The following is a 26,160-nucleotide window of genomic DNA, read 5'->3' on the forward strand; positions in this document are numbered from 1 at the left end:
AAACAGAGTACAAGAGCTTTTATATGGTCTTATGAAACAGAGTACATAGACAGAGTCTCATGAAGTTGTTCCTTAGCAATAACAATAGCTTTTCACTTGCCACATTAAAACAACAAAGGCCAATGGTTCTCCCACCATTTTGCAGAATGTGAACACAATGATGAAGGAGTATGGTATATATAGTTATACATTTGATGTGCATCTTTTTAAATTTAATGGTGGCGCTTGTACAGATCGATGCTCCCTAGCTGTAGTCTGGAGGTCGAATTCACGTCTCTTACACACAAAAACCGGAACCTGCAACACACATTTTAAACTCCAATTCAAGACTCATTTGTGGTTTTACGAAACTCAACCAATCTGTCTAGTATTACCTGAAGAGATTTGCTTGGAATCCTGGTGATGTTATTTTGTAGGATTTGCGTTGGAACCGCTCCTCGAACACCTGACTAGTCTGCTTGTCTATAACATGCCATGTCGATCCACCGTCGTTACTTCCTTCAAGCACCCTGTGAAAGGGTAACAATACAGTGAGGACTAACAGCCCAAATGTGTATGTTTTAAAGACTTTAAAAGGATGGGATTACCAATCTTTGGGGTCTCTCTCTGGGGCATCATTTGCAGACATGATCTCGTATGCTATGAGTTCTTGCACCTGGTTGTAGAGTGTTTTGTACATGATCCAACAGCCTGTAAGAGGATAGAGAGATAAGCACTTCTCATCATATCAACTAACACAATTCAGAATACTTTCTTTATTTCTTTCATACCTTTTGCACCATTTGGTTCCTCCCATTTTGACTCTTGGATTCCATCAAAAGCAGCAGTTGCCTGAGACAACGAGTGCATACGCTTCTTTAGGAAAAAACCAAAAATTAAAAATAATAATGGTAAAAGATGAGAGTTTGTAGTAGTAGTGACTCTACTTACAACGCCAGAAGGAAGCTCTTCACCACTTGCGAGAACCGAACCAGAACACACCCTGTTCTGTCTCAGAAACGGAAACGACAGCGAATCTTTGCTCAAGTTCTGGCGTTTGCTGAGGTCAGTGACCAGTTCCCTCAAAGCGTCCAATGCAACCGGCAATGCTATAGCCGTCTTTGTAGGGTTACCCGCCAAGTATACTGTGAGACTTTTACCGTCTGTGTCTTTCTCGCTCTTCAACGAAAGAGGGAGAAGAAGCCCTTCCATCGCTAGCAAAAACTGCTCTGGGAACGAATCTAAAGTCAAGCGAGCCTTCCTGGTTTTAAAAGACGCATTCTTCAGCTCCACAAGGACTTGCTTGATCACGTTAAGCACCTCAACAGCTCTTGCCACAGGTAAACCATCCTCAACGAACAGGGCCAGGATAGGGAAGAACGAGTCGTAGATGTTGGTCACATGTTCATCAACGCACGTGCGAACTGAGCAAGACGAAGAGCTGATCCCGTCTGAACCGAACTCTGATCTCTGAATGCGCCATTCCTTGTCACCACTTTGCCTTCCGGGTAGAGAAACCGATGCGTCGTCTGGGGAATGGAGGTTTCTCTCGAGCTCTTCCTCCTCGTTTCTGTCTCGGAGTTCAAGCGCGGATAAAAGCCGGGACGTGGCTCTCCTTTCACGTGTCAGGGTTCGAAGAACAGCTTGCAGAGATGGTTCGGTCGTGAGAGTTCGTCTAGACAAAACCTAAAGCAAAACCATGAGCGAGGATTGTAAATGCTGTTTAGTGATTCATTGTTTTTTTTTCTTTTTGTAGCTTTTACCTCATTCCATTTCTTTGTATATCGCTTAGTGACATCACAAACCCCGTCCTTGGAAATGGCGATAACATAGTTCAATTTTTTACCCCATCTACAAGGCAACTATTTTGTGAGAATATGGCAGTAAAGAGAAGGTAACTTGGCAAGGAAGGAAAGTTACCCTTTCTCATATAGCATGGGTTTGTCATACACTCCTTCACAAGGGTCAAGATGGATCCATCTGCATATAGACAAATCACTCGTTAGAATTTTGATTTAGGATGTTCTAATTTTATAATTCATCAAAATAAGTTTACCTTCCCAATGAGTGAGAGAAGCATTCGGTCCAGACATGATCAGTGAAGTCCAGAATCTGTAAATGAATAGAAATATAATTCAAACACATTACAAATATAAAATCAATTTTGCGAGAAGAGACAGATGTTAGTTAGCAAAATACCAAACGGGAATCATAGCCAAACGTGCGGCAGTAGAGGGTAAAGCAGTTGGCCCACTCCCCGCAACGGCCTCTCTTTGTTTCTACAAGCTGCATGAACATGGAAGAAACAATGAAACCAGTAAATGAAATTAACTTCATATTTATATATATATATATATATATATATATTCAAATGTACAAGCTATTTAGTTACCTTTAGCGGATCATTGTACCGAGGGAACCGAGTTATCGTTGGACACGAGGTACAGCTGTATAAGTTATACAGTGAAACAGCAAAACTAGTAAGTCGAAACTAGAGTTTGACAATAGAAGATAATCAAAGCACTGTAAGAAATCGAGTAATTTAGATTAAAATGTGACTGATTAAGGCCGTGAATACAATAATAGAGTTGCAAAGGTAGTTCACGTACCGATATAGTTCAACTCGATTTGCTCCATAAGCAAGCTCAGAGGTAAGTGGGGTTCCCATCCCCTGGCCTATGGTTTTGTTGCCACAATAGTCACAAGGAGGTTCATTTACCCAACTGCATTATCACCCAAGCAACAACAGAAACGTAATCTTTTTTAAGCTCAACGAGATGTAAACTTTCTGGTGTTCTTTTATCAACTTTACAGCTTCTCTGAGAACTGAGAAGTTCAAAAAGGACAAGAATAAGGGAGCTTAGAGAAAACCTGAAGGATCTTTTGAACCAGAAAAGAAGCTGAAGCAGGAAAGCATAGTTTATTTCCTCTTTCGATGGCTCGAAATTCCCCTCCTATATGTTTGTTACAAACTTGGAATAAGCTAAAAATCTCACATAACCTCAAGCAAACCTCAACCTAAAACCTATAACTCAATTATAGTTTCTATTAATCAGTGAATATAATAAGCTGAGACCTTGGCTAAAGAAACCAAAGCTTTCTCCTCAAGCTCGTCTTTAGGAACAGTCTTTCGAGCAGCTTCTTGACGAACTGGATCTTCATACTGTACCATTAAAAAATAAAAGTACAATCATACATCATCAACACATAAACAAAAAAAAAAAACACTCAAACTTCAAGTAGAAAAGAATATAAAAAAAATAAAAATCAAAGAAGACTAGTAGTCACTCTATCACCATGAGGACTTGGGTGACATAAGGCCTTATTCTCCTCTCGAATTCGCCGTTGTCTTGTTGAGCAACAAACTGTTGAAGCATCATCGCCTCTTCTTCCGCCTGTTATCACCAAAAAAAAAAAACAAAAAGAAGAAAATTACTTCATTAATTAAAATCATTAATCATTAATCAGTTCACAAAATACAGAGTTTGAACCAAAACCTGCAACATCCGTGCAAACTCTTCGTCTGATCTCACCATCTCCGCGTTAGATTGCTCGTTCTCACCAGAGGTTTCTTCTGACTTCTTCTTCTCCTCAGAGCTTCCTCCGATTGAGAGCAAACGAAGCTTATCGGATATAGAAGCGAGGTCAGTCTCATCAGACAACACTCGATCATCACTTTCCGCCACGATCTATCGATTGACCAAATTTAGATAACAGAAAATTCCATAGATTTAGAATAAAAGAAAGTACCTTTTGCTCATCAGGAGGAACAAAAGTGAGGGAGAAAATCTGATACTGTAGAACCTGCACAGAGAAACATGACAAAAAGCCATTCATCACTTAATGTCGGAAAATAAACGTAATTTGATTCGGACATTAATTATGTATTGTAAGAAAGAAAGAAAAAGATAGAGAGAGAGACCTCAAGACCATCTTCTGTATTGTAATCGATTTCAAAGCTCGAATCATCGTGGAGGATGACGAATTTTCGAGCAACCATTTTCTCGGAGATGAGTGGGATTCCAAAACTGATCTCTTTCTTTCTTCTTAACAGTGAAGAAAACAGAAAAGTCTTTCGAATAAAGACGAGGGCTTGGTTTTTCTTAATAAACCATGAACCGGCCGGTTCAGTTGTACCATTTGGTTTTGTTATGAATGGTACTACACATCGTTTCTATATAAGAAGATAAGATCAGCCATAAGTTGATTAAATATTTCATTTCCTTTTTCTCCAAAAAATATGTACTTTGAAACTGTAAATACAAAGACATATGAACTGAAAATTTTATCATTATTAATCCAAACAGAAGCTGAACCGGTTTGATTTCAATCAATTTCCACAATAATGAAAGCATGATCAAGATAAAACCGGGCCCTTTATTACATTGTTAAGACAGTTCTCAAAGTTAAGAATCAACCGAACCAATCTCTACTCTTTAGTCTCTTACACACAAACGTGGAAGTTATTACATAAACAAAAAAATCAGAAGTTACTAAAATGAACTTTTTATGTCCAAATAGCAGCAACGGTGGTTAACTAGTTGAAATAATCACTGAACTTGAGATTATCTTCATCCAAAACACTGTTCTGAAACACAAAGCCTTCCTCTTCAACTACACCTTCAAAATCATATATAAGATCATCTGGATTCATCGTGGAGACATCATTAGCAGCTTTGTTCTGAAACACCAAAGCTTCTTCAACACCTTCATGATAGTAGTTATAGATGGGAGGATTTGGATTCGTAGAGACATCATGAGCAGCAGCTTCAAAGTTCGTTGAATTTATTCCTGCAAGCTCTTGAGTACTATCCAAAACACCATAATCGAATGCTGAGCTTTCATAAGTCGTCTCCAAATCTATCAGTCCATCAATATCCATGAGATGATCCATCGCTTGATCAGACCTATCCAAACTTACACTTGAACCGTTTATGTTGCTGTTGTTCTCTTCAGCACAAAAACTATCACAAATAGCCAGGATCTGATCTTGCTCTTCAGTGACCTTGTCAAAACCAACAGCTAAATCATCATCAAGGATGCAACAAACTGCTTGGAGATCTAGGGTTTTATCCGGTTCTTGAGTTTCCTTGTGTAAAACGACATCGGTCTTCGTCACCTCGTTGTTCTTTAGGTCTTCCTCTCTTTGTTTATAATTACTGACTAAGTCTCCAGAACGTAGTTTACTCAACATCCTCTCCATGGAGTTAATCGCATCCATCAACTCTTGACGATTCTTGGACTTGGAAAGACTCTCCTTCTCCCACCACAACTCCAGCCCTAGTTCCTTGCGAGCCAAGCATACACCAATATCCTCCTCCATCGGCTCTTCTCGAACAGGAGGAAGACGCCGTCCCGTGAGATAAGCTTTCACGACGGCATCCACGGAAGAGTGACCGAAGGAGAAGAAAGAGACGTTGGACTGCGAAGAAGGAGGAGTCGCCAAGATGGCTACCTGTGCGCCGGAGAGAAGGCATAGCTGCGAGGCTTTGCTGTAAAGTCCGGAACAACGTTTGGAGAAAGTAGTCGCGCGATACTCTCTCTTCTGGATCTTTTCCATCTTATCGATCTTTCTCTTAGTGCCTCCTCTTCCGCTTTTCACCATTCTGATGAAACTAAACCCTAAGTCGAGAGAGGTTTTTGAGTCTATAAGTTTTTCTATGTTGCGTTGTGGAGAAGAAACAAGTCACACTCTCTCCGCGCAGGGTTTGCTTTTGTAGACTCGCTTCAAGTTGATTTTTGCTCTTTCCTTTTTCTAATAAAACTAATCACCAATTAGAATGTTTCGTGCATGTTACTCGCTTACATTAAAACGGAAATATTGAGCAGCCTTGGGAGGCAAGTATCAAAACATCAATCTAACCCACATGATCATATATCTCGAAGAATCTACAAATATCTCCTTTCCTACGTAACACTAAATTTACTGATAAGGTAGAGACTAAGATGAATGAACCACACTAAATTAGTTTCGTGCAATTTGACAATAAAAATCCACTGAAAGTGAAGCTTTATTAATGCTTTATAAATTTGTTTTTCTTACTAGTAAAAAACAGTTCAAGCTTTTGCTATGTATGAATATAAACTATCAAACTCAAGTTTAATTTCATTTTTTGTAATGGTACAAGCTTTTCACCGTGTTGAAATTGTATGAAACAACACTGCTCTGCGTTTTCGCCATTGCTTCTTCTCTTTCTTTTCTTGCTTGCTGATAATACTTTCTTGTGCCCTGTTATGCTATTTTCTTAGTCAAAATGTGATTTTGTTATAAATTATGTAAAAAATAATATTTGTTACTTTTCACATCAAAATATATTTTTAATTAACGAAAAGTTAATATAGTTTTGATTTGGTGGAATTTAGAGAAATTTTTGTTTTTTTAAAGGAATTATATTTTCAATTTTAAAAATAATAAAGGTTAATGTTGTAGATAAATAAAAGGATTATGAATATACATCTCATTGTGAGAAGTCAAAGATTGTTTTCTATATAATACCCTCCATTTTTAGACAAAATCATTTTTATATATATTCTACTTAATATATAGTCAAATAAAAATATAAACAAAATATCCAATTCCATTTTCAGTTTATACATATGTGGGTCATTTCTTGTGTGTTTTAGCCAAAATCTTTTACATATTCTAAAGAAATTCTTGTATTTTTTATTCAAGATGGAAGAAGAATCTTCTAATGGCCATGTGGTCAACCAGCCTCGTAGGATTGTTCACAATTGGGCTCTGTACAACTCTGAAACAAGGTTGATATCCCTCGAGCTTCTTCCTATGATGAGGCCTACGGATGAAACTATCTTTGGAGCTGGTTTGCTGGCTGAGGATGATGGAAGTAGCTGGTTTTGTCTTGATGGCTCTGACATCTCTACGCAGTCCCATGATTGTAAAGGGATCCCCATATACCTCAATCAAATAAAGGAATGGATGATTGAGTATGATTCATCAATGGTATCGATTTCAATACGTACAAATGTGGCCTGGTAAGCTTTCTATTATATTACTTTGAGCATCCTCCTCCCTCGTCCTTGAGATGGGGAAGCTCTTACGTACCCCCAAGTTTTCTAAGTTTCATAAAGAAATTTTATACTAGAGAAAGTATATTATTATTTAAAACATTAAGAAGAGTTAGTGTTTATTTTGTAGTTTTGTATAGCAACTTAAAAACCATAGAATTTAGCTGTATTAGTATGTTTTTACATTAATTAGCACCCTAAATTTATATTAACCAAGAAAATTTATACAAAAAGTACATGAGAAATGTAATTTCTATAATATTATATGAGAAAACAGTTTCATATGTATCTCTCTCAAGTTAATTCTTAAAATGGTCAATTACAAAGTTATCCCTCATGATTTAAAATTTCTACATAATTGATATTACTGAAAATTGTATTGTTTCTAATTTGGAAACCTTTTCCTTAAAAATTCACATAAATAAGAAAAGGAAATATCCATAATATATATATATATATATATAATTTTAATATAAAAACATATATTTTTTTCAGAAAACTTCTTTGTTTTATTTTCCTATATTTTCCCAAAACAAACATAAAATTAAACATCTATAAACAATAAATAATTTGATTTATCTATAAAACCTTCTTTTTCATAATTCAAAATGTGAGATTGAATTGAAAAAGAATAGTATTTTACCATAAAATATTTTTGATCCTATAATTAGAAAGATATAAAAATATTTTAATGGCATAAACATCTAATATCATATTTTAAAAAATAATTGTCTGTATTATATTTAACTTTAAACTAAATAAATATTCAAACTTTGAAATTAAAATTATTACTGTGGCTTGATCATACCTAAATTAAAGGAATCAAATTTATTCAATTTTGAATATCATGAAGTTTTAAAAAATTAATTGAACAATATATTTTTAGAATATCAGCGGTTAGCATTTCTTATACAACTCCAAATAAATATCATAACACTATATTTTTTCTTATTTTTATCCAAACAGCAGATAACAAATATATAAGTTTTAAAAATATATTTAATCCAAATGTAATTAAAATTAATCTTATCTTAGTATAACAAAAAACAAAGATATTTATGACTCAATTTTAAAAATTGATGCAATCAAATATACCTGAAATATAACAACTAAACCAATACCAATCCTTATACTTAATATTATTCAAAATATACTTTGTTTTCTTCTAATAATTACAAATTACAAAATGACTTAGAATCTATAAGAAAAAAAAACTATTACAATTTAGTTATTTTATAAATAATTTATATCATATGAACTATTAAAAGATTAATGATCAAGTTTTTTATATGAAAGTTCATATTGATCACAATTTTAGATTTTCTTTTCAAAATAATATATATTAAACTATACAAAATATTTTTAAAACTTTTAAAATAAAATCAAAACAAAATGAAATACAAAATAATCCGTATAAATTTAGCCTAATTAGAAAACAACAAAGTTAATTTTGAGATAAAATATATGCAATTTAACGCAAACAATCCAAATTATTGCAATAAAATTAGATGTCTAATTAAGATAAAAATATTATTATTTAGAATAATTTCCAATTATTTTGATATATTTAAATTAAAAATTACTTAAAACTAACCAGTAGTTGAAAATGAATATATAATAATTTGTATGATTTCTTTTTGTATATATTGATATGTGTGCATGAACTTTCAAAAAAATGTGTCGGTTATGTTCAATATGCAACTCCAAAAAAAAAATTTCCAATTTATTTTCAAAAATGGATATTTAAATGCAGTCTAATATATCCAAAATGTCATGTCTATATGAAATAAGTTTTATTTATTTTCGTGTATATAAATTATATAAAAAATTATAAGCAAATAAAAGAAGAAAATTAATCAATTTTAGAAATTTTTATATACGTGTATGAGCACGGAAGAGTCACCTAGTAAATACATATGTAAGAAATATTGAGGATTATTTTGTTGTATTACTAATTTTAAAGTCTAGATAAATCATAATGTGATGTGATTTTTTTTATATTTCCAATTCGATTAACACTCTCGTTATAATCTCTAACCTAGAAAAATTAAACTTAAGTACATGAGAAACATACTAACTAAATATTTATAAAACATGATTTATTTGATTATTGTAGTAACTTAAATGTTTAATTAAGTTATTACTTATTAGTGAGAGGTTTTTTTCCTAGTCCAAATTAATACCCCTACTTTATACTGTAACCTAAAGTTAAAAACTAGAAGTAGATGAAAAACACAATAACTAAATATTTAATAAATGTTAAAATATTTTGTTAATTTAGTAACTTAAGAGTTTAATTAAGTGATCATAATTAGCGTGCGTGTGTGTTTTTTTCCCTAAGTGATCATTAGTGCCTGTCCATTTGTGTTTTGGTTTCCATGCAACCAACCTAGCACCTTTTTGTACTGTTCGTTTTTCTTTCCAATTGCTGACGTATCAGGTATATGCATGCAGGTATCGACTTGGGAAGCCATCAACGCAATACGCCCCTTGGCATGAACCTATACTGAAAACAGCAAGGGTTGCGTTCAGCATTATTTCCTTGCTGGTGAAGCAAGCTAGAATGGCTAGGCTTTCATTTAGAGATGTCATCAAAAGAGTGTCCCAGTTGCAAAAAAATGATAATAAAGCTTACATTTCTTCTGATCCCTCAGCTGTGGAGAGATATTTGGTCCTCCATGGGAAAGTTATTTTGCAGATTTTTGCAAAACACCCTAAAAAGGAACTCAAAAAGTGTGCATTTATTACTGGTCTTGCAAGTAAAATGGAGGAAAGACACCACACAAAATGGGCAATCAAGAAGAGGAGGAAAATATTGCCAAAGAAACCCAAGAATAAAATATTGCCAAAGAAACCGAAGAGGAAACTAAGGATAGGTAAGGGATATGTGGCATCCAAGAGGAGTGCTATGCAAGCAACAAAAACTCACCTGGTTGATAGAATTTGGGGACAGTATTACTCAGAATTTGAGGCCATTGGTGCAGAAAATGGCAAGGAAAAGGTTCAAGAGGAGAGACAAAACGAAGAAGAAAATGATGTAGAGGAACCTTCGGTCATGGAAACAAGATGGGAAGGTGATATTCTAGGAAGAACATCTGCTGGTGAGCCTCTCTATCAACAAGCCCTCGTTGGAGGAGAGGTAGTGGCTGTAGGTGGTGCTGTCCTCTTGGAAGTCAATGAAACTTCGGTCATCTACTTTGTGGAGTACATGTTCGAAAGTTCAGATCACTGCAAAATGCTACATGGAAGACACCTACAAAGAGGATCCGAGACTGTTCTAGGGAACGCTGCTAACGAGAGGGAACTATTCCTGACCAATGCATGCATGACTGTTCAGCTTAAGGACATAAAAGGAACAGTCAGTTTCGAGATTCGATCAAAACCATGGGGACATCAGTATAGGAAAGAGAACAACGCTGCGGATGAGCTTGACCGAGCACGAGCAGAAGAGAGAAAAGCACAACACTTGCCGGCAGAATATTTCTGCAAATGCTTATATTCACCTGTGAGAGGGGGTTTCTTTAGTCTTCAACCCAACGACGACATAAGTAGTGGTTCAGGATCCTGCACTTCGTGTAAGATGAGGGAGGAGAAAAATGAACGGTCAAAACCCAAGCTCAATGCAAAAAAGACCAGGTTTGTCTTCAACGGGGTTGATTATTGCATGGAGGATTATGCATATGTCAACCATAAATTTTTCTATAAACCGGAAGAGGAAAAAAAGTTTGAGACGAACGTTGATTCAAAATCCTTCGTCGTCTGTCAACTACTAAAAGTAGTTGTCTCAAAGGTATCGTCATTAAATGATTTATTTGAGGTTATAGTGAGGAGATTTTATAGGCCAGAAGATATGTCTCCAGATAAGGCTTTTACTTCAGACATCCAAGAAGTAAGTACTAAGAACTACCTCTTATGTAATGATGTTTGATGTAAAGGAGGTTACTATGTTGGTTTTGCTTATAATCTTTTCTCGTTTTCTTTTTTTGCAATTTGTTATAGGTGTATTACAGTGAGGACGTATATAATCTCCCTCCAGGGGCTTTTGAAGGCAAATGTGAAGTAAGGAAGAAACATGATATGCCCTTAAGCAATGACTATCTAACATTAGACAATATCTTCTTCTGTGAACTTTTCTATGACTCTTCTAGAGACTCTCTCTATCAGGTATATATATAACTAGCTTGTTAACATTAAGCCTGTTCTTTTCATTGCCGCTGCGACTAGCAGTCGCGGCAACAAAATCACACTTTGACGGAGTCAAGATGAACGCTCTTGAAAGTAAACTTATTTATTGCGGCTTGCCGCAACGATGAAAAAAGGGGATGATGCTGCCGCCGATATTTTCAGCGTCAGATTTAGTTACTGCGTTTTGCCGCTGCGACTGAAAAAGGAAGTTTCGGTTGTCTCACCGGCGCTATATTTCCGATGGTAAAGGGGTAATTTTCAGTTGCCGCTGCTAGTCGCCAGCATTTGCGAAAAGAACAGGCCTATTATTGTTTTATTCAATACAAAGTTGAAGTGATACTATAAACTGTCTTGTAACAGATGCCTGTCCATATCAAACCAAAGTTCTCTAGCATTAAAGACGATACACTTCTTAGAAAGCTAAAGGGGGAGGGAATAGAGGGTGAAACTGATTATGATGAGTTACCTAAGGAGATGCGTCTAGCGACACTTGATATCTTTGCTGGTTGTGGTGGCCTGTCTAAGGGACTGGAACAGTCAGGTATGTATTGTCTCAAGTCAACACTTTTATGTATTTGAGCAAGTTTGATTCATTTGTATGCTTTATGCACACAAGGTGTATCTGAAACAAAGTGGGCTATTGAGTATGAAGAGCCAGCAGGGCAGGCTTTCAAACAAAACCATCCTGAGTCAACGGTTTTTGTTAACAACTGCAATGTGATTCTTAGGTAAAAATGGTTAACAAGATAAAAAAAACTTACTCTTAAGATGAAGGTTTATATCTTGTGTTTGTGATGAGTTGTTTGAGATTAATTATCGGCAGGGCTATAATGGAAAAATGTGGAGATAAAGATGAGTGTCTCTCTACTACAGAGGCAAATGAACTTGCAGCTAAACTTGATGAAGAACAGAAGCTTGCTCTGCCATTGCCTGGTCAAGTGGATTTCATCAACGGAGGACCTCCATGCCAAGTATTTATTTTTCAATATTGCTGCTATATTTTGTCTATATAGTCTTTGTTAAAGAAGTGACTATTAAACTGCTTCAATTTTGCAGGGATTCTCTGGTATGAACAGGTTCCAGGAAGGCTCTTGGAGTAAAGTTCAGCGTGAAATGATACTAGCATTCTTGTCCTTTGCTGAGTATTTCCGGCCAAGGTATTTTCTTCTGGAGAACGTGAGGAACTTTGTGTCATTCAATGGAGGGCAGACATTTAAACTCACTCTGGCTTCTCTTCTTGAAATGGGTTACCAGGTAAAAACATCCTAGTGCTATTAGTAGTGTTTTCAAAACCGGGCGAACCTGATGATTCAACTAAGTTCGGCCATGAATCGATCAGATACTGTGTTGGGTTTTAAAATTATTCAACTGGATAAAAACTATTAAGATTATCAAAAATTCATGAACTGAATTAACAAAAATACTAGTTAATATTTCAGTGTTCTATATTTGATATTTATTCATATTTTAACTATATATTATATTTACTAAAATTACTTTTACATTTATATAACAAAATTAGTATTTATATATTTTTTGTGAACCAAATTCGATCTGATCGAAGCATATTAAAATATGACCCAAATATTTATCCGGTTCAATTTCCAGTCCAATTTTAAAAATATTGGCTATTAGTTAGTCACATTCTCTTTATGTTCAACACTTGATTACTATTTAGTAGAAGTTGGCATGTCCACTTACAAAGTCTGTGAAGTTGAACTCAGCATCTGTTTAACAATGGAAGTGTTTTCCAGGTGAGGTTTGGAGTGTTGGAGGCAGGTGCATATGGAGTTTCTCAATCTCGCAAAAGAGCTTTTATTTGGGCAGCTGCACCAGGAGAAGTTCTTCCAGAATGGCCTGAGCCTATGCATGTCTTTGGTACTCCAGAGTTGAAAATAAAACTATCCAAAAGATCACACTATGCTGCTGTTCGTAGTACTCAATATGGTGCACCTTTCCGCTCAATCACTGTGAAAGACACCATTAACGATCTTCCACCTATAGAAAATGGTGAATCAGAGACCAACAGAGAGGTATGTATGATAGATATAACACATCATGAAAAAAATATATTTATGATACATATATCGAATCATTTTTTTTTTGTGTCTTGTAGTATGGAGCTGATCCAGTCTCTTGGTTCCAAAAGAAGATAAGAGGAAACATGTTTGTTCTCACTGATCATATATGCAAAGAGATGGATGAAACAAACCTCATCCGGTGTAAAAATATACCAAAGACTCCAGGTGCTGATTGGCGTGACCTCCAAAATCTCAAAAAAAAAAGGTCAGTCTTATGCATCATCCTAACTAGCTTAGGGGAACTAAAAGGAACTCATCAACTGTAAAATAGAGACAAACTTAAATGCTTTGCTTTATAATGTAATTAATACAGATTAAGTTATCAAGTGGGAAGATGGTAGATATGATTCCAGCCTGGCTGAGAAACAAAGCTAAGACTCACAACGGGTGGAAAGGAATCTTTGGGAGATTAGACATGGAAGGAAGCTTTGCAACTTCCATCACCGATCCTCGGCCAATGGGTATGGTTGGAATGTGCTTCCATCCTGAACAAGACAGGATTATTTCTGTCCGTGAATGCGCCCGATCTCAGGTAATAATAAAAACTCTTCTGTGCATCAGTAAAAACTGTGGAGATGGCAAAGCATTTGTCTGTATGGATGGAAAGATGTTTCAGATGTTATGTTGAGTGTTTTGGATATATATAGTAACTGATTGGTATATAAACAATGGTGCAGGGGTTTCCGGATAGCTATGAGTTTGCAGGGAAGATACTAGACAAACATAGGCAGATTGGAAATGCAGTGCCTCCACCATTGGCTTTTGCTCTAGGTCGTAAGCTCAAAGAAGCCGTTCTTCTCAAGAAACTTCCTCTTCAACAATAACCCTAAAGGGGCCAGTTATCTGAGTCATTATCATCCTTCTCTGAAACTCATTCTTATTGCCTTAATGGTTTAGGAGACTTTTTTTTTTTAATTTAAATTTGGGATTGTTGAACTGAATTTTCCGTAAAAGACAATAAACTTGAATCTATCAATCAGATTCTGTTGAGAGCTTTTTCTCTGTATGAACTAAAAGTTTTAAAAGTAAAAGTTTAGTTTCTGAGAAGAAAAAAAGGGTGGACAAAATTTCCACCATCTTATATAATAGTATCAAACAACAGTTGCTCTGTTTTCTTTCACCATTGCTTCTTTCCCTTTTTCTTCTTCTTGCTGCTACTACCACTAGTATTACTCGCAGCTGCAGAAGTAGGGCTCTCGGCGGCACTATCAAACATACCGGCTTGTGCGGCGTTCTGCAACCACTCGTAGAACTCTTCCTCCGTCATTGTTTCATCCATGTTTGCATTTGGCATTCTCTGGTTTCCTCTTTGCCCTGATGAACCACTTGTTCCTCCTCGTTTCGCACCTGTCACGTTTGTGTTCACATGGAAACTCGGCTTGTGTGTGTTCGCAGGACATCTCATTCCCTTCCAAAAATTCAAACAAAAGCAGAAAAATTCAATCCTTCCGTAACAAAACCAAGGGAATCTCTTATGGAATGCCAAAAGCATTTTTTGGGGGTACCTGACAGATATACCACTCAGAAGCTTCATATACTTTGCTGTCTGCGCAAACGTAAGCACGCGGCAGATCAACCTGCGTTACAACAACAAACCTTTCACATGACTATGAGAAACTACGTCAATCTAGTCATCTTGTGGATCAACCAGCAGCACGGTGTCTATTTCTATTCTCAAATCTTTTTCAATACCAAAGCTGAAACGAAAACTCTTTTTTTTTTTGGTATTGAATACCTTTTGAATCAACCCGAACAAGACGTGCTGTGAAGACTGTTCAACCCAACCATCTCCATCTTTTGCTTGATGAAAGTCCTTACAATCCTTGAGATACAAAAGCAGGTTCATCATTGATGTAAATATAAATCATCTCTAAGATGAAGATGAAGAATTGGAAAAGAACCTGGCACCATCTTGCTCTAGATTTTGATTTCTTTGTTAGAAACCAGGCATGGAAATTGCCACATTTTTTACACGCTATTTGTCTACACTCTCTCAACGCTTCATCTCCTTCGCCTTCTGAGCTTCCAAAACCGTGTCCCCGAGTGTCCTGGTTCTTAATAAAAAGGAGAGGGAGAGAGAAAATGACACTTTGAGCAACAATGGTGTACTTCAGAATGAAATAACAGCAAGACAAGAATAAAACATACCCTTTGAGAAGAATTCTGAAACCTTCGAAAGCAGTTGAGTAGTTCCTCTCTCTTTAACTCATCGTCATATGACTTCCGTTTTATAGAATCAAGCAACACCTAAAGGCCAGCTAGAGAGATCAGAGATGGGGAGAGCTTGATGCACAGATACAAATTGAAATGATAAATAGAAAACAAGTACCTCATAGGCATTCTGAAGTTTCTTAAAAGCTTCGGCTGCTTTCTCATTCCCCATATTCTTATCAGGATGTACCAACATTGCCTGTTAAATCATTCACAATGCTTATAAAATCAATATACGTCTTTGTTGCTTATGAGTATCCAGAAAATAATATAGGCAGAGAGAGCCAAACAACATTACCTTCTTTCTATATTCTCGCTTAATATAAGCCATGTCAACGTTCCCATACCGAGGTACGCCCAAAACTGAGTAGTGGTCAGCACAATTCAGCAACCGAGCAACTTCACCTTCAGATGTTAACTCAGAGTCTGTTCCGCTGGTCGACGGGACTCCTGGGCCACGGTCTCCAGGAAAGCCAGGGCCGTTTTCGAAAGAGGAACCATTTAAGGGATCACTGGGTCCACCATCTGTGCTCTGCTGGTTTATTTTGTTATTGAAGAAATATATAAGAGCATCGGTCGAGATGAAAGCAAGATTAAAAGCCAAAAGAAGGCCTAGCCATCCGACATAACCCAATGCACTGTAGACTGAATACACTGTGAGGATAAAGAGCGCAATGCGCTCGTGCTTCGTCATGAATGCCAGACCTTTGTATCAATAAACATTGCACAATGTATCAGACAAAATGATTCAAGAGTATGGTTTCCTCTACAAGATTGAGACAGGAAGGAGTTTACCTCCTAAGAAGAGGAACATCAGCGTTGTCCAAAAGCTACCATAGAGCCACAGGAAAACCAGACTAGAAATGGCAAGGGTGATGGATCCAACAACAAATCCAATGAACAACGACACCAGAACAGTTGCAAACTGTAATCATATCGAATATCAACATATGCATAAAAAGGTAAACATATAAGCAAATTATATTTAAGTTTCTTACCGACATCAATATAAATTTGGTCACGCCGATCATGGAAAAAGCTGAGAAGACACCACACCACATGATTGAGAAAAACGATGCTGTCCCCATCCTGATGAAAGAATCAAAGCCTCGGATTGCACAGTCCAACCAAACCAGAGATAGGAGAAGAAGAATGCTGCCAAAGTGCATAAGCCATCTGAAGACAACCGGGCACGCTAGCCGAATCTTCTTTGTAACAACGTCACGGGCTTTGTAAACTCGTGACTTGACAGAAACTATCAAAGGCCTGTTTCTTTCCATCCACTGATTCACTTCCCTTGATACAGTAGCAGCGGGTATCCTCAGTTTCCTGATTGCTGCATTGTATGCTAGCCCAATATTCTCAGAGGGGCTGTTGGTGCTCAGAATATCCAGCAAGGTTCTCATAAGAGCGTTGATGCGTTCACGATCAAATCGAGTATGTCTAGTCTCTTGGGTTGTAGTTGCGTTACAATCATCTCCAGCTAAATCAGTCTCTGAAGCAACAGGGTTATCTACATCCTTAACTGAAGCCATGTCTCTCTCTGAAGTTTCACTGCTTCTTGTGTGCTTATCATCATCTTGGCAACTCTGTTTCAGGACGCTCTCGGCTTCACTAGCTTTCCCCTGTCCCTTTCTAGACGGCAGAGACTCGGGAGTTTTCTTCTTTGGCTTGGTTTGGTTGTGATCTACTACTCCGTTCTTCTGATGGCTTCCTTTACGAGCCATGACTAACTCAAACAAAGTAGGTGTAAAGCGAAATCAACAGAGACTTTCTCTAGCATATCCTGCCACTGGAGAAAGGCAGAGCAATCAATAAAGTCAAGCCACATAGCAATCTCGAAAAACTAATCCAAATCGAAGAGAGAGAAAAACAAGTTCGAATCTTTGGATAAAAAAGGACGAAACTTTCGTTACGGGGAGAGCAATTGAAGACACTTTCGGATTCCGTTGCAATTAAGCGATAATTAATTGAGGAGAGAAACGAGAAAGAAGGGAACCTGGAACTCTGATTCCAAACGAGAGGAGGAGATTCCATGGGATGAAGAAGATTGCCCTAGAGCATCATCAATCAATCAATCAATTGATGCTCGTAATCGATTTACCAGATTGAGATTTAGCTTCTGTGAGTGAAGAGAGAAAGAAGAGACGGAGGCGATCACCAAAACGGAGTTTTCGGCCGGCGGTGTCACTGTTTTCAAGATGAGCTGTAAAATCGCAGATATTAATTTGGAATTATATATACCGTTCCCGTTTTGTATAAAATGAAATTACTCATGTTAAAGAGGTAACAAGAGTAAATCATTCTCAACTTTTGTAAGAAAAATTTCAAAGGATAGTTTTTTAAGTTTATTTTCACACAAATAGTACTAAATAAAAAAAAAATGATCAAAATTTTTTTTATTAAAAGATAAAAATATATTTTAATCATATAGTTAACTAATAGGTTGAGTTTTATGATAGAATTTTAAATTTTAAAAATAAAAAAATAAATTTTAAAAATTTGAAAATAAAAATAGATTATTTTGATTATTTTTTTATTTAAAAATTATTTTTTTGACAAAAACTTCAAAAATGTTATTTGAAATAATTGTCATTTTTGTAAAGCGTGGTAATTTATGAGAACTTCGGTGTCTTTTTACTGCTGTATAAAACCAAGTTATATAAATAAATAAGTAACAGTTTAGAAACCTTGACGATTACCATCTAAAGATGCTTGGAATTATGTTTTTTTATATGGCTATAGACTGATTTTATAAAATTTATGCAATTTAGCTGGTTTTGCAATTGCTAAAGAGTAGTTGTTATGCGTAACCGTCCGTTTAGGGCGTAGCCCAGATGGTTATAATTCGTTCACACTTTGTAAGCTACTTAAAGCTGTTTAACTTGGGCCCGAATGCCATAGGTATTGACTAGTGGTAAACTCGTTTGTATTTTTATAAAGTTTAAACGTATTCTTATAATATTCTAGTGCATAATAATAAATTATATGACTAATTAAATATTGGTATAAATTGTATTGATATACTTCTAAATTATATAAATTGATTTTTAACATCACTTCTACTCCCCCCCCCCAACCCCAACCAAGTTTATCATATAAACAGGGCCGGACCAACTTTTTATATTGCCCCAATCAAAATTTAAAACTATGCTCTCGTACATGTTTTATCAAGATCACAAAACAGTATAAAAAATAACTTAAATTTTCATTAAAAAAATCAAATTTCATAATATGTTCAGAAAAAACATTGATATAACAACACTTATTGCTGAAATATAGATCTTCTTGCATTTTTCCCTGCAAAATCATCCATTAAACTCCTATAGTCAAGTTTTTCGACCATAGCAGTCTCAATTGTTATGTTTCTATTTTAGAATTAGGGTTTTAACTATTATCTAAAATATAAATTTACTAATATATTTAAAAATTTTGACAAATCTTATTATAACTAAATATGCCCAATAGATAATATTTTAACAAAATAATCTACAGATTTTCTTTTTATGTATATACTAATAATTTTTTTTTAAATATGCCCCACTAATTTGGATGTCCTAATCCTTGGCTTGGGGGGCTTCCCCTCGAGGCCGGCCCTGCATATATATAGACCTTACTACATATATAAGAAACTAGTGAACATTAGTTCTTTAGATCTCTAAGAAGTGTATGGTTATTATTAACTCAAATTAGTTATGTATGATTGGTGAAGGTCACCCCTTCACCATCTTGTTATCTATTTAGTATTGTAACTGGCTTACGTGCAATATGAGAGAAAACTACAAAACCATAAGTTAACAAAAAAAAAAGGTATTAGAACAAGAAAAGGATATCCTTTAGGTAATGTATATAATAAATAAATAAAAAGACAAAAAGAGGAGTTTCAATTTGCAAGGTAAAAGACACGAGAGAGATCCTCTTAGAACGCATATTCCCAAATTTGCACAACATCTTAAACACATTAAAAGTACCAAAAGACAACTTCGAAAACCTCTTCTCCTCAAAAACATACTTAACTCTTATCCAATAATATCGTCGTTATGGTGGCAGAAGCCATGAGAATCAAGGCAGAGGTGTACCACGGAGACAAGACATGCAGAGAGATATTCGGCTCCCTTTTGTCCCAGATCGGTTTACCAAACCGGCTCCTAAGTAACCAGGAGATCGAAGAATGCGGATACGTGAAGGACACGGGTTTCGTGTGGCTAAAGCACAAGAAGAAGAACAAAGACGATAAAAAGAGACATCAAGACTCGTTTAGATTCGGTAACGTCATGGTGTGTTTCGAAGACGAAGTCACTGCTTATTTCCAGCCGAACACGATCAAGAAACTCACTGGTGTTAAGGCCAAGGAGTTCGTCGTCTGGATCTCGCTCGGTGAGATTCACGTAAACCGTCCCTCTGGTTTGATTACCTTCAAGACACAGGTCGGTTTATTGTCTAAGTCGTTGCCTTTGTCGGTTTTTGAAGACGTTCAAGGTAAACATGATGTTATGGAGAAGCCTAAACAGGATCAACAAAAATTCAACGATCCCAAAATCTATTTGTACTAATAGGAAACAAAGTAAATGTATATATTTTTCTTCAAAAAAAAAGAAGTAAATGTATATATATGTATCTTTAATTTTTATTCATATGTATTTAACAAAAAAAAACTTGAAGAAAATGCAATATAAACATTTACATATAGAGCCTAATTACATGATATCAGATTCAAATTTTCATATTGGCGAAAAGGGATAAAGAGAAATTGAATCGCGCGAGAGTTGAACAACAAAAGTATGATGGGGAAGAAGAACAGAGCATCTTCCCGCTTTGACTAATTTAGAGCCAAGGCCCATATATGATATCCACAGATGAATGAGAAGCTTTTGTTTATTTTAGGCCCAAGACCCATAAATGTTATCAACAAAGATGGATAGGAACTTTTATATTGATAAGAGTAAAAATAGAGTTTAATGAGAAAGTTCAAAGTAGTGGATGGGTCCGACATATAATTAAGAGAAACGGAAGAGGTTAAACGGTATAGGTCGTCAACGAAAATGAAGAACTCAAATAGTCTATGTGATGGCGTGGAATAAGAGATTGACAAAGAATTGAGCCTGGAAATTTTAAATAAGCAGTGGGCCAAATACATTGTGCTCTAAACTTAAAAATGGGCTGTACATGTTTATTTGGAGTGAATTAAAATCCAATTTGACGTGGCAAGTTATTGTTCCCTGATTGGTTGATTTTTTAATCTGAAGTTGCAGTTCCCTCTATTGAATAAATCATTTTTAATATTGTAAGATATGCAAGGGTGGTTCTTGAAACACTAATAGACAAAAGTAGTTAAACTTAATGATCAAAAATTCAGTATGCGGTAATTCAGAGAAAGATCTAGTTCCAAATTGATGGGACGAAGATATGATTAATTTTCTTTTGGGAACATGGTAACAATGCCAAACCTACGTTTTTTTTTTTTATCATCAACTTTTATAGACTCATACAGACTCTTTAAACCAAATCGGGAGATATTAATCTATATGAACGACAAAAGATGGTTGCTTCTTGATACTGCGTGCTAGGCCAAACCTACACTTTCAATAAAAAATTAGAAGAAAACCCTCCCTCATCAGGCCATCACTTATCACTGTTGCAAGTTTATTCTGAACTTCAAAAATTTCCTTTCGGTGCATTAAACCTTTTTAAATATCTCTAATTAGGTCACAGGTTTATATATAAAGGAAATAATTTATTGTGTACTTATAAACATTAAATTTTTTACTATACCATTAAACAATTTTTTTTGATATAGCTGATCTAGTCGGTTCCGGAAAGAACACACTAGTTTTTCTATTACACTATCTAGTCCGAGTTTGAAATGCCTTTCGACTGATAGGGTAAATCGATCGTTTGTTACCAGACTACCAAATAAACTGTCTTGATCGAAATCCAAACCTAGATTTTCCATATAACTGTAACTTTGTTTCAAGGGAGACTCAAACCCCAGAGAGAATAATCTAGCACGTTTTCAAGTCTCATCTACCACCTGACCACAGTCTTACGGGCACAAAAATAGTAATTTCGGTTTGAACCACTTTTAAAAGGTTACAGTAGCCAGTATGTTCTCTTAAATATCTAGACGGTTTCCGGTTTAACTTGTTAATTTAACGTAACTATTGTCCAAAAAAACGTAACTATGTCCTAGTGTTAGTTCTATTGTAAATTCCAAACTAATAGTGCAGTTAGATAAGTAAAATTTTAGTAAGCAAATAACTAAATAGGATTAGCAGAGATACGGAGTTATAACTTGGGATTCTTTCACCCATGAATTATTTTTGCCGTCTTGCTTCTTCTTGGGCCAACCTTATAATAAAATATTATATGTAGCCCTTACGTATACTGTATATACAAAATATATAATCGTCTAGGTATATACATTTACATACATGGAATACAAATATAATATCACAATCATGTATACTTGTATAGTATTGATGCATGCATATATTGGCGATAAATTATTAAAGGGAGTGGAAAGTGTCGTTGAGGAGAAGGATTTTGTCGTAACTCGGTAACTTTGTCTCAATGATTTGTTTCTTTGGTCACATCAGTTTCCCTATCTTCCTCAGGCAACTTAAGTTGCTTCTTTACTTCTTCAATTTTTTTGTCTCCCTTTTGGTATTTTCCATATGTTATTTTAATTGATTGATCATATTTTCACGTGCCTTTATATTCACGAGTATATGAAATACATTTCAATTGACATCTATGACAGAAACATTACGATAATCTTAATTAATAATCTCATGGTGCACGCGTGACTTTTCTTTGTCTGCAAGAGGACTCTCTACAAGAAGATTCATGCCAGATGATATGATGTTTTTGCATAGGTCCAAAATATTTTTAGATCTTGTCCGACATTTTCCGAAGATTTCGCTCTCTCATCAATGTTGACCATGTGTCCGACATTTTGGTGGTATCTAGTGTTTTATTTGCCATAACCTCTGACGCTTATTCAAATGAGCATGAATGATTTTTTGTGACAAATATTTCTTGCAATGCACTTCAGATATATTAAGCCAAAAACCTAGTTGTTAAATGGGTCAGAAGATGATTTTAAGAAGAAAATACTAGTAAATGAGTGTTAAAACACGACACATGATTTAAATTTAGGCGTAAGTTTTTCTTTTCAAATCTTTTTGTTAACATACGTGTATGAGTTTTCTCAATAGAGAGAATTCATGTCAAATGTGTGAAAACATACAATAATATATTTTTTTTTCCTTAAAGACAAACACAAAATTATACATATATATTTATTTATACATGCATCTCTATATATAGCTACGTCCGTGTGTGTATTGACCATATCTCTTTATAAAATGTATAATTCATGCAAAACACTCTCTATCTTTCTCACTCAAGTTATGGGTGTATTTGAAAGCCTTTCACGGATTGAAGAACCATCAAAATGTCATGATCAAGGTATACACACACACACACACGATTAGTTAGCTATAGTTAGGTATGTCTATCAATCTATCATTGACTTATGTAGTGGCATAATTTTTATAGGGCAAAAAGGCTATTTCAAGAAGAAGAAGAAGAAGGTGATCGTAACTTGTTCTTCTTCATGATCAAATTAACGACTCTATCTTATCCTGAGCTTCCTTTTTTTTAAATTAAGTATACTTCTACTGTTTTTTCTTGACCTTGTAAGACCTTTTCTCTACCCTTTTCTGTCTTCTTACTATTTCCATCTTCTTGGTTTCTCGGTTATGTCCAGTTTCTACATTAGTTGATTGTCTCTGCTAAATCGATGAAGATTTTGTAGTAACTCATAGGGTTCGTATTTTGTCTCCTTTATTTGTCCCTCTTGAGCTTCCTAAACTTCTCCACTAATCTCTTGTACTATGTATTGTTTTAATTAAGAGATCAAGGAGTTTCTTGTAAACACGTTATAATGCAAAAAATAACAATTGTAACATTTTTTTTGTTTAACAATTGTAACATTAATTAGTTTGATATTAATTTTGTTATTCCTTTTCATTTTGTTTCACATATGTATTTGGGTTGTTTTGGGAGTTTTTGGTTCAAATTCAGATATTGTAATTATCGCAATTACATAAGCGATTAACACTTTTACTGCATATATGAAAACAATCTGAATTAAATAGCTTGGCTAGCGTAATATATATGAGTAGTGTGGAGATGAGCTAAAAATGTAAAGAAAAAGTGAAAAAGAGTCCGAGATACTAAAGTATGGAAGGTCTAGCGAAACCATCCGTTGAATAAAACACCAAAAGAACCATATGTACCATTTCAGGTCAAATTTATATAATTTGATTGGGTTTTATCTGTTCTGTTTTTTTTTCCCGGGGGGTGGTGGGGTGGGGGGGGGGGGGGGGGGGAGGATTTTCCATTTCTCGGTTATTATATAACAACTAAAGCATATAAACTTGTTGTGATTCAACAGAAAATTTACTGTATGAATTTTATATAAGTGAAATACCCTAAATTGAAATTTGTAATACTTTTCATATATTTTGGGTACCCTTATATTTTTCATCCTAAACATCTACAAAATTAACTATGATTGAAATCGCAGTAGACAAAATCAAACTATGCCTCCTTACTTCTCGACGGGTTATTATATCATTTAGTCAGGAATAACCATATGATTATACAAACGGCAGTATAATGTTTTATCAACTATTGGTAGCTAGTATTATATATTTAGATATACTATACAGTCTATATATACTTATAAAAGAGTTGCAGATAGGAAGACGACATCGGCTGGATGACGTGTTACAATGTGAAGAAGGTATATTCTGGATAATGGTGGGATCGTCCGTACAATAATGGTGTTCAATCAAAAATTCAGATTAAAAAAGGAGGAAAAACTCGCTATTCACCTAGGTACTCATTCATTATCGTTTGCACGCGTTAATGGTGGAATTTTCATCACTAACCAAATATTTTAATCAATAACTAAGTTAATAATTATTACATTCTCCCAAGAATCAATAACTAAGTTAATAGTTATTTTAATCAATAACTAAGTTAACTAAGTTAATAATAGTCCCCTTAAAACTAAGGCATTCACCACTAAGACATTGCCATGTGGACATACGATAATAAAAACAAAAAGCAAAGTTTGGATTGTCTACTTTTGAACCCTAAGCCTTTCACACATCTAGGTCCCCTTTTTCCATATACAGGTCCCATGGATATCAAGACATGCTTCCTAAAAGCATCATAATAAGATCATGATTGATGGGGGTTCTTAGAGATGAGATTCTTAACGTAATTTAAGAACCGTATTTAAGAACCGGTTCTTAATTTTTTTATTTGTTAAAGTTAAAAACCAGTTATTAAATTACGTTAAGAACTCTACCCCTAAGAACTCCCGTTAATTATGCTCTTAGATATTTGGATTATCCATTTTTCTGATGTATCATGCCAAAGTCATTATAATATATATTTTTTGCTTGCTTCTGTGACATATACTGAGTTAGTTAAGTTGTAAGAAACATGGTGGAACCAATTATGCGTGGTTTCCTTGGGAAAACATATATAATGAAATGAGCTCTTTTTTTTATCAAAAATAAAACTCATTTCATTATAAGTTTCCATGAAAGAAATCTTCAAATACTTTTTCAGTTTCAGAAAACCTTTCAAATAAATGGACAAAAGATAAAAAGGAGACTTAGTTAGTATACTTTGATTCCGATTTTTTTTTAATTATGAGCATAATTATAAGAGTTATTCTTGGGTTCACCCCCTAGGGTGAACCTTTAGGTTCACCAACCAATAGAAAATTATCATTTTAAATTTAGTATCTTTTAATTAAGGAAACCAAATAACTTGCAAATTATATTATTTTTTCAAAATAAAATTTAAAAATAAATAAAAATAATATATAAAAAACGAATTCAAAAAAAAAAAAATGTTGTCAACAAAACACTAAACCCTAAGCTCTAATACTAAACCCTAAACTCAAATCCTAAACCCTAAATCTTTGGGTAAACCCTAAATCCTTGGGTAAACCCCTAAACCCTTGGAAAAACACTAAACATGTTGTCAACAAAACACTAAACCCTAAACTCTAATCCTAAACCCTAAACCCTTGGGAAAACCTTAAACCCTTGGGTAAACCCTAAACCCTTGGGTAAACCCTAAACCCTTAGGTAAACCCTAAACCCTTGGAAAAACACTAAACATTTGGATAAATTCTAAATTATAAATCTTAAACACTAAACTCTAAATCTTAAAAATAAATATTTTTTTTAAATAATCTTTTTTTAGAACTATTGTTATTTTTATTTATTTAATTTTTTATTTTTTATTTTAAAAGCATAATATAATTTGGCAAGTTATTTTGTTTCCTTAATTAAAAAATACTAGATCTAAAATGACAACTTTCTATTGGTTGGTGAACCCAAAAAAAAGTCTAATTATAATGTAGTATCAAAATCCCAAAATAAACGCGAACCAATCAAAATAGAGAAATTCTTGGGTTCACCCCCTAGGTGAACCTCTAGATTCACCAACCAATAGTGTTTGAGTATTTGATATTTGATATCTTTTAAAAAAAGAAACAAAATTGAATTTCCAAATAAGATTATATTTTTGAAATAAAACAATAAAAATACATAAAAATAGTTACAAAAAATAAATAAATAAATAT

At 34.8% G+C, this 26,160-nt stretch overlaps 4 protein-coding genes, 1 long non-coding RNA gene and 1 pseudogene across 6 annotated transcripts; 3 read left to right on the forward strand and 3 right to left on the reverse strand.

Moving 5' to 3' along the window:
• Positions 1 to 5: 5 nt before the first annotated feature.
• LOC106348862 (peptide-N(4)-(N-acetyl-beta-glucosaminyl)asparagine amidase) lies at positions 6 to 4,130 on the reverse strand. The gene is made up of 17 exons (XM_013788681.3): positions 3,902 to 4,130; positions 3,730 to 3,783; positions 3,477 to 3,668; positions 3,276 to 3,374; positions 3,056 to 3,142; positions 2,851 to 2,933; positions 2,589 to 2,702; positions 2,372 to 2,426; positions 2,179 to 2,265; positions 2,036 to 2,091; positions 1,900 to 1,959; positions 1,743 to 1,830; positions 931 to 1,665; positions 771 to 831; positions 588 to 690; positions 375 to 509; positions 6 to 297 (listed from the first exon to the last, which is right to left on the reverse strand). Exons 1-17 carry the CDS (start codon positions 3,977 to 3,979, stop codon positions 213 to 215), a joined length of 2,172 nt encoding a protein of 723 aa, XP_013644135.2. The 5' UTR covers positions 3,980 to 4,130; the 3' UTR covers positions 6 to 212.
• A 386-nt stretch (positions 4,131 to 4,516) lies between these two features.
• On the reverse strand, positions 4,517 to 5,759 carry LOC106350759 (agamous-like MADS-box protein AGL97). The gene has a single exon (XM_048764270.1). The coding sequence runs from the start codon at positions 5,582 to 5,584 to the stop codon at positions 4,517 to 4,519; it is 1,068 nt and encodes a 355-aa protein (XP_048620227.1). The 5' UTR covers positions 5,585 to 5,759.
• A 267-nt stretch (positions 5,760 to 6,026) lies between these two features.
• On the forward strand, positions 6,027 to 14,247 carry LOC111201719 (annotated as a pseudogene).
• On the reverse strand, positions 14,225 to 17,726 carry LOC111202279. Of its 2 annotated transcripts, none has more exons than XM_022694944.2 (10): positions 17,482 to 17,726; positions 16,481 to 17,274; positions 16,278 to 16,407; positions 15,781 to 16,187; positions 15,601 to 15,681; positions 15,420 to 15,518; positions 15,173 to 15,319; positions 15,007 to 15,093; positions 14,777 to 14,848; positions 14,225 to 14,679 (listed from the first exon to the last, which is right to left on the reverse strand). In XM_022694944.2, exons 2-10 carry the CDS (start codon positions 17,207 to 17,209, stop codon positions 14,389 to 14,391), a joined length of 2,043 nt encoding a protein of 680 aa, XP_022550665.1. In that variant the 5' UTR covers positions 17,210 to 17,274; positions 17,482 to 17,726; the 3' UTR covers positions 14,225 to 14,388. The 2 variants fall into 2 exon arrangements, with proteins under 2 accessions (XP_022550665.1, XP_022550664.1); XM_022694943.2 differs by having other exon boundaries at positions 15,173 to 15,325.
• Positions 17,727 to 17,928: 202 nt separating this feature from the next.
• Positions 17,929 to 21,311, forward strand: LOC106350723. Its single transcript, XM_048762232.1, has one exon. The coding sequence runs from the start codon at positions 19,523 to 19,525 to the stop codon at positions 20,033 to 20,035; it is 513 nt and encodes a 170-aa protein (XP_048618189.1). The 5' UTR covers positions 17,929 to 19,522; the 3' UTR covers positions 20,036 to 21,311.
• A 1,281-nt stretch (positions 21,312 to 22,592) lies between these two features.
• LOC111201931 lies at positions 22,593 to 23,516 on the forward strand. Its single transcript, XR_002654868.2, has 2 exons — positions 22,593 to 22,952; positions 23,043 to 23,516. It is a non-coding gene; the product is annotated as an uncharacterized LOC111201931 (long non-coding RNA).
• Positions 23,517 to 26,160: the final 2,644 nt, after the last annotated feature.

Source organism: Brassica napus, chromosome C7 (assembly GCF_020379485.1).
Source record: "Brassica napus cultivar Da-Ae chromosome C7, Da-Ae, whole genome shotgun sequence".
Lineage (NCBI taxonomy): Eukaryota > Viridiplantae > Streptophyta > Magnoliopsida > Brassicales > Brassicaceae > Brassica > Brassica napus.

Coding starts and splice junctions, on each gene's coding strand:
- LOC106350759 (XM_048764270.1), bottom strand. CDS start 5,584: ATGGTGAAAAGCGGAAGAGGAGGCACTAAGAGAAAGATCGATAAGATG.
- LOC106350723 (XM_048762232.1), top strand. CDS start 19,523: ATGGTGGCAGAAGCCATGAGAATCAAGGCAGAGGTGTACCACGGAGAC.
- LOC106348862 (XM_013788681.3), bottom strand. CDS start 3,979: ATGGTTGCTCGAAAATTCGTCATCCTCCACGATGATTCGAGCTTTGAA. Junction 1,831..1,899: donor CCCATGCTATATGAGAAAGG/GTAACTTTCCTT, acceptor GTTGCCTTGTAG/ATGGGGTAAAAAATTGAACT. Junction 832..930: donor AAGAGCTTCCTTCTGGCGTT/GTAAGTAGAGTC, acceptor TCGTTGTCTCAG/GCAACTGCTGCTTTTGATGG.
- LOC111202279 (XM_022694943.2), bottom strand. CDS start 17,209: ATGGCTCGTAAAGGAAGCCATCAGAAGAACGGAGTAGTAGATCACAAC. Junction 15,326..15,419: donor TTCAGAATTCTTCTCAAAGG/GTATGTTTTATT, acceptor CTTTTTATTAAG/AACCAGGACACTCGGGGACA. Junction 15,094..15,172: donor CTAGAGCAAGATGGTGCCAG/GTTCTTTTCCAA, acceptor TTGTATCTCAAG/GATTGTAAGGACTTTCATCA.